The 12156-nt window shown below is 41.0% G+C and overlaps 1 protein-coding gene across 2 annotated transcripts in view; it reads right to left on the reverse strand.

Moving 5' to 3' along the window:
* Positions 1-12156, reverse strand: part of frmd6 (FERM domain containing 6) — a 130294-nt gene that overhangs the window by 33030 nt on the left and 85108 nt on the right. For both annotated transcript variants that reach the window (XM_072269119.1, XM_072269127.1), the window contains exons 8-10: positions 11619-11684; positions 9605-9673; positions 3585-3759 (exon numbers count right to left, since the gene is read on the reverse strand). In XM_072269119.1, coding sequence (XP_072125220.1) covers positions 3585-3759; positions 9605-9673; positions 11619-11684 — 310 coding nt within the window. The remainder of the gene's footprint in view (positions 1-3584; positions 3760-9604; positions 9674-11618; positions 11685-12156) is intronic.

A 12156-nucleotide genomic window follows, 5' to 3' on the forward strand; every position in this document is an offset into this window, starting at 1 on the left:
AAGGCACATGATAAAATATGTTGTAGTCAGCATGGTTTCCTTAAGGAAAATCTTGCTTGACAAATCTGATGGAATTCTTTGAAGAAATAACAAGCAGGATAGACAAAGGAGAATTGGTCGATGTTATATACTTGGATTTTCAGAAGGCTTTTGACAAGGTGCCGCATGTGAGGTGGTTTAACAAGTTAAGAGCCCATGGTATTACAGGAAAAATACAAGCATGGATAGAGCTTTGGCTGACTGGCAGGAAGCAAGGAATGGGAATATAGGGAGCCTTTTCTGGTTGACTGCAAGAGACTAGCGGTGCTCCACAGGGGTCTGTGTAGCGACCTGCACTTTTTACATTATACGTCAATGATTTGGATGACGGAATTGATGACTCTGTGGCCAAGATTGGAGACAACACGAAGATAAGTGGAGGGGCAGCTAGTTTTGAGGAAGGGGAGAGGCTACAGAAGGACTTAGATTAGGAGAATGAGCAAAAAAATAGCAGATGGAATAAAATGTTGGGGAATGTATGGTCGTGTACTTTGGATTATTATCTTAATGGAGAGAAAATTCAAAAATCTGAGGTGCAAAGGGACTTGCGAGTGTTTGTGCAGGATTCCCTAAAGGTTAATATGCAGGCTGAGTCAGTGGTGAGGAAGGCAAATACAATACTAACATTCATTTCGAGAAGACTGGAAAATAAAAGCAAGGATGTAATTTTGAGGCTTTTTGGGCACTGTCAAGATTTCACGGAGTATTGTGAGCAGTTTTGGGGCCTCCAGGAAAGGACACGCTGACATTGGAGAGGGTTTAAAGGAGGTTCTGGAATTGAAAGGTTTATCATATGAGAAGCATTTGATGGCTCTGGGCCTATACTCACTAGAATTCAGAAGAATCAGGGGGCGGGGAGGGAAATCTCATTTAAACCTATCAAATGTTGAAAGACCTAGATAGAGTGATGTTTCCTATGGTAGGGGAGTCAAAGAAACAAAGGATACAGCCTCAGAATAGAGAAATATCCATTTAGAACAGAGATGAGAAGAAATTTCTTCAGCCAAAGAGTGGTATATCCGTGGAATACGTTGCCACAGGTGGCTGTGGAGGCCATGCCATTGGGTATATTTAAGGCAGACGTTGATATTTGTTTGATTAGTCAGGGCAAGAAGGAATACAGTGAGAAGGCAGGAGATGGGGCTCAGAGGGAAATGGATTAGTCATGATGAAATGGCAGAGCAGACTTGATGGCTCAAATAGCCTAATTTTGCTCTTACATCTTCTGGTCACCAGCTGATTGGGTGGTGTCAAAACAACAACCTTGCACTCAACATCAGTAAGGCCAAGAAAATGATTGTGGACTTCAGGCGGGCGAAGTCGAGGAAACACATGCCAGCCGTCAGTGAGGGATCTGTAGTGCAAAGGGACAGCAGTTTCAGGTTCCTGGGTATCAACATCTCTGCTCTATCCTGGGCCCAACAAATTGATGCAATTATAAAAAGGCACAACAGTGGCTAGATGTCATGAAAAGTTTGAGGAGACATGGTACGTCACCAAAGACTCTTGCAAATTACTACAGATGTACCATGAAGAACATTCTAACTGGTTGAATCATTGTCTGGCATGGTGGGGCCACTGCACAGGATCAGAAAAAGCTGGTGAAAACTGCAGTCAGCAGCTCCATCATGGGCGCGAGTCTCTGAAGCATCCAGGACATCTTCAAAAAGTGATGCGCCTAAAAGGTGGTATTCGTCATTAAGGACCCCCATCACACAGGACATGCCTTCTTCTCATGGCTACCATCAAGGAGGAGGCACAGGAGCTTGAAGACACACACTCAGTGTTTTAGCTTCTTCCCCACTGCCATGAGCTATCTGTATGGACAATGAACCCATGTAGACTACACCATTTTATTTTTAAATTTTGCTCTCCTTTTGCACCACTTAAATATATACTGGACACCTGGGCAAAAACCTTTCCACCGTCAGCTCTGCCACCACAGTCTCCATCTTGGAGTTGATTCCTCTTAGCATTGGGCCCAGGTAGAGTAACAAGCTCCGTAAGGAGGCGATACGGAGAGGTACAAACTGGTGTCCACCAACAGCAAACAACTAATTTGTTCAATGTCTGACGAGGGGTTAGTCAGACACATGATCGAATATGCTGAAGATATCGGCAAAGAGGGGGACACAGGTTGGAGTGAATGCAAAGAACCATATTTCTGCAAGATGATAATGTGCAGAATAAAGAGTAGCTATGTAGGAACGGTGTAAATGAGTGTCTGATGCTCAGCGTGGACAGTGTTTCAATGCTGTATTCTTCTACAGTCTACAACAGTAAAGCTGATAAGGTTGAGAAACAAAGGTGGCTGAGTTCTGGAGTTAAGGCGTGCTTCGTTGTGATCAGCCTGGGCCTTCACAAGAATAATGTACAAGTGATGAGAAGATATGCGCTACACACAGCCTGATGACACCATGCACACTCACATTCCAGTTCAAGCACGTGTCCTCTACGAGCATCTGAAGGCATCTTAGTGATCCAGTTTCAGATCAAATCACCTGCACAGTGTACAGACCACCACATCAGGTGGCAGAATTACAAACTGTTTCCCTTTGTAAACTTAGAAACAACAATATGTTCCAGATGGTGTCACCTGGAAATTCAAATACCTATCACACCTAAAATATGTCTAATATTTTCTGCCTGATTCATTAAATTTCACAGTACTATAGGTTTTGTTGTAATTTTAAAAAAAAACTAACATACTAATAATTTTAGGTTAGTGGTCCAAGCATGACTCAGTTTAGAGCAGAAAACTATAGCATTGTCTCACTGAAGGCAAATGATATGCCACTTCTCACGTTTCTCCTGGCAGAACTGAAAAAGCAACAAGAGCTGATCAGCCATTTCGTTGATCTGCAGAGAGTAGTGGACACAGCCTGGACGACCTCTGACAGCATCTACAAAATGCACTGCCTGAAGAAGGTACCATTTATCATCAACAATCCCACCAAGTGGGCTATGCCTACTGTTGAGCATGTCGAGCAAGAGACACAGAAGCCTAACCACAAGAGATGCTGGAAATATTGAGCAACACACACACACACACACACACACACACACACACACACACACACACACACACACACATATTACTGCAGGAACAACAAATCAAGCAAAGCAGCATCTATGGAAGGGAATAAACAGTCGATGTTTCGAGCTGAGATCCTTAGTCAGTCCTGACTTGATGAGACACAGAAGGATCAAGCCCCACACCATGAGGTTTAGAAACAGCTAATTTCCTCCAAACATCAGGTTCTTGACACAACCATATTCCTACCTCTTGCATTATTATATCTTGTCTCTATTTTTGCACTGATTACACATTTTCAACAGCTGTTTTTCTCTTCATAGTCCTGTATAATTTATGTTTTGTGTGCTGTCTGAACCCATGGGCAACAAGCAAGTTTTTCATTTCACCTGAACCTCACCATACGTGTGCACATGTCAAACTCAACCTGGCAAACAGAATAGGTACACTCCATGAAATTTCAAGCTCAGCTAATCACAGCACCTCCAAAATATTTGGATTTTAAGCATACCTTCATTCTCTTCCAGTTTGCGGACCTGTCGTAGGACAGGCTGCAGGTTCATGTAGAGACGATGGCTGTTACTGAGGAGCTGAAGCAGGTGCCTGGAACGCATGGGACAGCCAGTGTAGTAAATGAGTTTTCTAGCAGAAGGCAACCCGTCTGGCAGGATCTCAAATTTCTTCCCCTGTAAACATAGGAAAAGTTCTGTGTGATCAGCAAACCAAAACGAAAACCATGTATAACTTTAAACTTGGGTAATCAATTCAATACCATTTGCAATTAATTATACAGTCAATCAATTTAACAATAGAAGTTTAAGATTCAATAATGATTATTGTCATTCTTGACAATAAACAACAGGTGAAAAGGAGAACAAAAGGATTGTTAGTCTGGATCTTCCGCACAATTGAAAAACACAATAAGCCTAAAGGAACACAATTAAAAACATAAATATAAATGTTACTTACATACATAGAGAGATTGCATATACAGGGGGTGATTGATAAGTTTTTGGCCTAAGGTAGAAGGAGTCAATTTTAGGAAACCTAGCACATTTATTTTTCAATATAGTCCCCTCCTACATGTACACACTTAGTCCAGCGGTCATGGAGCATACGGATCTTGGACCTCCAGAAAGTGTCCACAGCAGGAGATATTGATAAGTTCGTAGCCTAAGGTAGAAGGAGATGAGTTATATGGCTCTCGTTACATGCACATGCAGTTCAACTCTTTGAGTGATTATGCAGAAAGTTTGAAGTTAATAACTCATCTTCTACCTTAGGTCACGAACTTACCAATCACCCCTGCTGTGGGCACCTTCTGGAGGTCCAAGATCCGTATGCTCCACGTCCGCTGGACTAAGTGCGTACATGCAGGAGGAGTTTTCTAAAATGGACTCCTTCTACCTTAGGCCACAAACTTATCAATCACCCCTCGTACATAAAGTGACACTAGGTACAGGAGTATTTGTGCACAAGGCGAGTCTGATAAGGAATGATAATGCTGTGGTGGTGATGGGTTAATGGGTGGAGGTATTGATCAACCTGATGGCTTGAGGGAAGTAACGGGTTTTGAGTCTGGTGGTCCTAGCGTGGATGCTGCATTAGGGTGGGGGAGGGAAACATGATCCTTCATGATAAATGGTACTTGCAAAACTTTCTAAAGAATTACCTACAACTAAAACCATTCTTCGAGAACTCAAAAAGAACATTTCAGTATGTACACAATCCCAAGATATGCACTTGTGAAGAGAAAATTTGGTGCAAATGATTATACAGAAATATAGTACTACTTTTAATCAAGTTTCTCTGCTGAGAAAATGGTTAATTTCCATCATACAAGCCTTGCTTGTTGAGATTTTGCCATGCCCGGGAGACATAGTAGTGCACCATTGAATCAAGCACTGTGCTAAAGTATATCTTTAGTGACCAGCTGTGAGCACTTAAAGTAAAGGTATTATATGGATACTTTTAGAATAGTTGCATGAAATACTGTTGGGTCAATATATTTGAATAAAGTTTCTGATCTCAAGTGCTGTCTCTCAAAGAGAGTGCAAAGGCCAACAGCTTCCCAACAGACTGAATAAATGGCCCAATGACTGACCACCTAGTTGTTTGCCTGAAAGGACAAAGTATCATACAGGAGACTGGACACATTATAAAGTATGTTTTTATGGATGTGTGGAGGTGTATACAAGGAAAAACCACTACATCTGGAGTGCTGGCAACCAAAGTTTAGAGTCTATTGACCTTAGAGAGTTTGAATCATTTAGATCAAAGATGTGGAAACACCAGGATGGCGTTCCAGTTTCTTGAGTACGAGTGGACATAGGGAGCGCCCTCAGGCCCTATGGGTATTGACAGGAAAAGTAAGCAGAAACCAAGGTCCAAGCTGTTTTCTGGTTCTTTAGCTGCACTCTCATTGGAAATTCCACAGAAGGGTACAGGAAGAATCACATAATTTTGGCACTGGTGGGACCACAATTTTGGCATGTACATTTAAATTAAAATTATTTTTCATTTGCTGAGATGGTTAAAATATTTGAAGACAAGACTGGCACTGTAATGCAGTAGTAAGCATTTCTGTCACATAGGTCAATGGTCCACCTTCAGTCCTGACCTCTGATACAACCTGTGTGGGCCCAGCACATTGGAAACATAGAAAACCTATAGCACAGTACAGGCCCTTTGGGCCACAAAACTGTGCCGAGCATGTCCTTACTTAGAAATTACCTAGGGTTACCCATAGCCCTCTATTCTTCTAAATAGCTACATTTTTCTGATGGCTACCTAGATTTCCTTTGGGTAGCTTGCTCCCACGTGCCAAAGAAGTGTTGACACATTAATTGACTGCTGTGACTTGCACCTTGAGTTGATGGGTGGCAAGAAAATGGGAGGGGAGTTGATGGGAGCATGAGGGAGAATAAATTGTGGGGGAATGGGAACATTGCAAGAGCTAACATAGATGGGTTGGGAGGATTGGCCTCCTTCTTCACTGTAAGAAAACATTAAAAATGAAATAACCAGCCAAAAGCAGTCAACTCCTAAACACAAGAGTCAGCAGGTGCTGGAAATCCAGAGTAACACACACACACACGATGCTGGAGGAACTTGCAGGTCAGTCAGCATCTATGGAAAGGGATAAACAGTTGAAGTTCTGGCCCGAGATTCTCAGCCTGACAAATTGATTGTTTCTTCCTCTACAAGGTCAACTTCTGTTATTTGTCAGCCTTTTGATGCCTAATAGTCCAATGTATTCAGCATGATGAATATTCAACATTCAGAGGATGAGCACATCACCAACATTTGTTGTCCCTTACAAATCACTTTCATAAACCACTGAAGGTTCTCCCTCAGCACTGCTATGCAGAAAATTCCAGGAATTAGACGCAGCGTCAATAAAGTAAAGGAGACGTATTTCCATGCCATGACTCTGAGGAAACATACTGATGGAAGGTCACTTGCTGGCTTTCCTTTTCTACATCATGGAGGAACTGGTGAAGAAGTCTTGCTAAGCTACTGCAGTCCATCTTATAGTTGGTACACATTGGAGAGAGAGTGCATTAGCAATGGAGGGCAGAAACGTGTAGGGTGTGAATGGAGTGCCAGTCAAACAAAAGGCTTTGCCTTTGATGATATCAGATACCCTGAATGTTGCTAAAACAGCACTGCTTTGGACAAGGGGAAAGTATTTCAATAGAGATTTGGTTAGTCTGAATCAATTCTGCTGAATATTTAGAATCTTGCTTGCTCTTGTAGCCACAGCATTTATGTGGCTGGTCCAATTTAGCTTCTAATTAATGATAACTTTCCAGAATGCTGATGGTGAAGCCTTAGACAATGTCAAGAGGAGTTGCTAGATCCACCTTAGTTGGAGAAAGCCATTGTCAGACACAATGTAGCATAAAAATTACTTCCAGTTATCTGTCCACGCCTGAACATTGCCCAGATTCTGCTACACAAAGGGACTCCCTTATTATCAATGGAATTATGAATAGAACTGATCATAGTGATTAACAAGCAATATTACTTCCAATCGTACAATGGAGGGACAATCATTGATGAAGAAATTAACATGGTTGTACTGAGGAACTCCTGTATTGTCATTGGACTTGCACAGCCATGAGAAAATGCTTGGGCTGTGTACAGTTTGGACAAGTGAATAGCTTAACCCAATTTCCCTTGACTTCCATTTTACTTTGGCCCTTTAACGTTACACTCAGCAAAGGGATGCCTTGAAAACATGGCAGTCAGTCATTTTTAAATCACCCTAATTTAACAAAGCTTAGACCAAAGCTGTAATGAGATCCTGAGTGATTGGCCCAAGATGAAGCCAAAAAAAAGAGCAATGTTCTATTAGATAGCATTGTCAATGTTACTTCCATCACTGTGCTGATGGTTGAGAGTTAATTAATGGAGCGGTAATTGGCCAGACTGGATTTACCCTGACTTTTGAGAACAGGCGACATCTTGGAAATGAAGGTCATCACAGAACTCATGAAGTGTCTTGCCCCAAAACATTGACTCTTCATTCTTTTCTATAGATGCTGCCTGACCTGCTGAGTTCCCTCAGTAGTTTGTGGGTGTTACCTTGGAAGCATTATACTTGCAATGTTGTAACTAACGTGAAATATTTTAAGAAGAGGACTGGCTAGCTCTGGAGCAGATCTTTAGCACTTAACGTTTTGAACGCAAGGTGAATTATTTTTCAGACTGTGGGAATAAAAACTTGGCAGCACAGCTATGCAGATGTGTGGAGATGAACAGCAATTTTCTCGAATCACTGTGTCACGCAGGTATTTAAATCTTCATGGTTGTGCTTTTATTGGCAGCTATCTGACAATGATTTTCTCTGCTAGAAACCTGCCAGCTGGGCAAATTAGTTAAATCATTTGTGGTTTGATGGAATGTCACCACTAAGGTTATGTTAGAGTATACATAATCTCTATGGCAGCGTGGCGTTTAGTGAGACACTGCTGTAATTTGGGGTGTTCCAGGGTTCGGAGTTCAACTCTGGGGCCATTCTGCAAGAAGTCTCTGTACACCCTCCCCGTGGAATGCCTGGGTTTTCCCCAGTGCTCCGCTTTCCTCGCACAGGCCAAAGGTTAATTAGTCATTGTAACTTGTCCCGTGATTAGGTTAGTGTTAATCGGGTTTGTTGGGGATTGAAGCACTGAAGGGGCCTACTCTGTGCTGTATCACTGAAATAAATAAATATATTTTGAATTAATTTGTCTACAAGGCAACTACATTTACAGTAAAACTCTAATAATTTGGCACCCTGAATGGCAGATATTCAGGATTTTACTCCTATTAATACACCATTATGCTTAAAGGGGGTGTTAGAAGATGGCCTGTACGTTTGCAAGGATGCAAAAACTGGGTCCTGATGTACTTGAAAGAAGCAGAGGCCTCAGTGACTTCAAAAAAAGGATTTCAGAATAAAGCCCTAGTGTGTGTTTAAAAGTAGTGCGGGAACAGGGTTAGCAGAATGCTATTACAAAGCCAGCGACCCAGGTTCAATTCCCGTCACTGTCCCTACGGAGTTTGTATGCTCCCTCTGTGACTGTGTAGGTTTCCTCCGGGTGCCCCAGTTTCCTCCCACATTTCAAAGATATACGGGGAAGTAGGTTAATTGGGAGGGGTGGGCTCGTTGGGCCAGAAGAGCCTGTATCTCTCAATAAAGAGCAGATGACATGAGTTTTGTCATACTTCAGTGTTCTCACAAATGAAGTTTCATCAGGCTATAATTACTCAGAGTGTAAGGTACAGAAGTGTTCAAGAAAATAGTTTTGTCACAAAATTAAAATCATAATGGATCATTCATGTTTGATTCAAGGTTGTGCACATTTGCTACAGCTTTTAGAAATTGATTTCAAATCGTGCATTTTACATAGCTATTGCATATTTATGCATACAAAAATCGCTTTCCAGCATTCTTACACATAGTGAAAGTAAAGGCACAGGCATGCATCAATTGCACACTTGTAGGCAAGTTCGAGAATAATATAAAAAGTGCAAGTGCTGTCTACTACACAAAGAGTTTTTTTTAGATGTGTGAGAGCTGGTGGTTGGGGGGGGCGGGAAGTGTGAAAATCCAATTCATTGGTGTGATTTAACGTGGAGAAGATGGCAAAATTACACTGAATTTAATGTGAGTAAATGAGTGGCTCCTTTAAATGCATTTATCTCAACAACGATCCAATCTAATTCCATGAAGTTAAAAGAGCAGAAAAATAATTTTGTTGTGTTTACAAATTATTATTATCGATGTTTCCTTATTCTGTAATCTAGATAATAAGAGGCTGATAATAAAGATTGTATTTTTCCTCTATGTCAGATTTCTCATGCAAGACCATAAACAGCAAACTATGCTAAAGCATTGTTTCTGTATTATGGATCTGATTTCTGGCCCCCCTTCAAGACCCAGATTTCTACAGTGTCAGTTAAATATTAATGGGAGGAAATAGATTCCCTTGCTCATAAAAGTTAGTTGGAAGGAAAGATTGCTACAAAAATTTCCTTACTTACCACAAACACAAGCTTGCCAACATTGGTCCAAGGAAAATCATACAATAACTGTTTAGATTCGCCCACAACCTGGAAAAGATTAAGTGGTATGAGAAATATACTCTATCTTCCTCACCCTGACCCCTCCTTTGTTAGCACCGAGCACAAAAATTGAAGAGTGCTAGGTGTAGTTCTGGTTATTGTTTGAAGTCATACTAGAGTCAATATACTGTAAGTTATTGTGTTAATCCATTTTCCTAGCCCAAATTGTTTTAGTAAATGGAAATCAAAGTGCAACCCAGTGACTGAATTCTGCAAACATGTGAGAATAAACCACAGACAGCTGAAAGATGTTTCTAGTTACTCTGGGTTGCTCAAAAAACAAAACTGGAGCATTGCAATCACATTCTATTTTAGGATATGGTACAGTAGTACTCTAGAACAAAAATTACAGTCATTACCATGCAATTATACTCCATGTCAGCATTCCCTTTCCTTTTGCTGAATCACACAGGGGAAAAACTTGTAACAGTCCAAAGCCAGTTCGGTCTTTCACAATCTAAACTACCTACTTTGTGAACAATATAAATCTGTTAACTTTAGAAGTACTTTATTACAGCCAGATGGACTGGGCCATTGACCATTTTCAGTGCCTGGATCACATTGCTGCCAAATGGGCATGTGCTCAAGTTTTTTTTTAAAATAAACCGTGATATCCAGACCAGAGGCATTTCTGCAGACCGACTATGAGGCCTTTCCCTTTACTGACATTGGCAGAGCCTCATCCTCACAGCAGGAAGTGGAAGGAATTTCAATGAAATTCAGCTAGTTTGTTACTTCCCAGTAAAGTAACACGAGGCAAAAGAAAAGCATAAAAAGGGCAATGAAATAAAATCAAGGTAAAAGGTATAATAGACAAATTGTCTCTCTTATTCAGTTAAGAGGAAATGAAAGTATTAAAATTTCACCATAACACAAGTTACATACACCTTTTACCAAACTAATGATTATTAACCTTTAGATTATAACACAAAAAATTAAAAACTGGTTCCAACAAAATATATGTGGAATCATGAAGCCCGTGTCTGTGTTTTTTGTCAGCTCATAAAATTTTGATAGAGTATTCGCCATCATTCTGAGTTAGATCAAAACCTAATTAATGCAGCTTGTTTCGTTTCCGATAGTATGAAATACTGTTTGTGGTACACTGAAGCCATTCTTCTACCCAATGAACTAGCCTTTGTAGATTATTTAAAATGCACTGGTTACTGCTTTATAACGTTTGGAACTATGCTCATCGTGAGCCAATAAACAATGTTAACATGCAGAGACCCTTCCCTCTGGCTGCTGCAAATGTAGTGAAATATAGCTACAAAGCAGTTACTATACATTAATGCTGTTTATTAAAAATTTAACCATTGAGGTTCCTTCTGCGTAACTTTTCCAATTAATCAACCATGCAAAAATGGGGACAAGAGCTTCCTTCGCATAGTAGTGCACAGTAACCACCTATAAGCTCTGTGCCACAGGTAATGCCAACTTGCACTGAATGATTACCGCCCGTCTGAGGATTTCCTCTTTTACACACCTTCATTTCCCCTTTAAGGCCTGCTTTTCATGGTATGGTCTACAATAATAATTATTTGTGCTCAAAGCTGCACCAACAATATCAGATATACATTGCAGAACAACTGATCTTAGGCTACGCAGCCAGCAATGTCCATTAGCAGGAACAGCACACAGACAGACTGCAGCGATTCAGTTTCTCACTGTGATGTGTGGATGGAAGTGCTGATTGCATTGTGTGATTGATTTGCATTACATTCAACCACATGGTGTACATAATGATGAACTACACAGCTGAGGTTTTAGCTGCTGGAATGATCAGCTCCTTACAAAGTAGCACATGGCAAAGTAACTGAATTATTTTGCCACTTGCACAATACTCTTTCTAGACAGATGGTTCAGATTGTGATTACCAACGATGAAAGACAGCAAGTGAGTTGGGTTTGCATAGAACTGTTTTGAGTCTCACCTGAAATATCTGAAGTCCTTGAAGAGTCAAGCCCAGCATCAGTGAGGCCTCAATCTCTCTTTTATCCTAAACATAAAAAAACACAAGTAAAATCAGGTTACATTCCTGTGCTGCAAAGTTCAGAGTTATTACGACAGTGAAATGGGTGTTTCATTAGCTTTTGGCTGCGCCAAGAGACAAAGTGGACATTGCTACAATACCTTCCAATAGTGCTAATTCAAATGAACAAGTGCCACTACCATATTTCCTAATACGCTTCAGATGTCTCCTATTCTGCCACACAAGAGTCGCGAGCTATGACAACACACCAGCTCAGGTCACATATTTTGATCAATGGCCATTCATTTAAACCTGTTGCATGAATAAGCGAGGCCCAGTTGCCAGTCAGTGCTATGGGTGTGAGATGATCTGGGCAGAATCACCCCGATAGTTGTGTGTGGTGTAACACAATACAACATACTACCTTAGGTCCTTACACAGTGCTGTTCCAATGGCTGGAACATGACATGTGCTTATCGGGAGAGTTTCACTGAACAGT

Source organism: Mobula birostris, chromosome 1, assembly GCF_030028105.1.
Source record: "Mobula birostris isolate sMobBir1 chromosome 1, sMobBir1.hap1, whole genome shotgun sequence".
Classification (NCBI taxonomy): Eukaryota; Metazoa; Chordata; class Chondrichthyes; order Myliobatiformes; family Myliobatidae; genus Mobula; species Mobula birostris.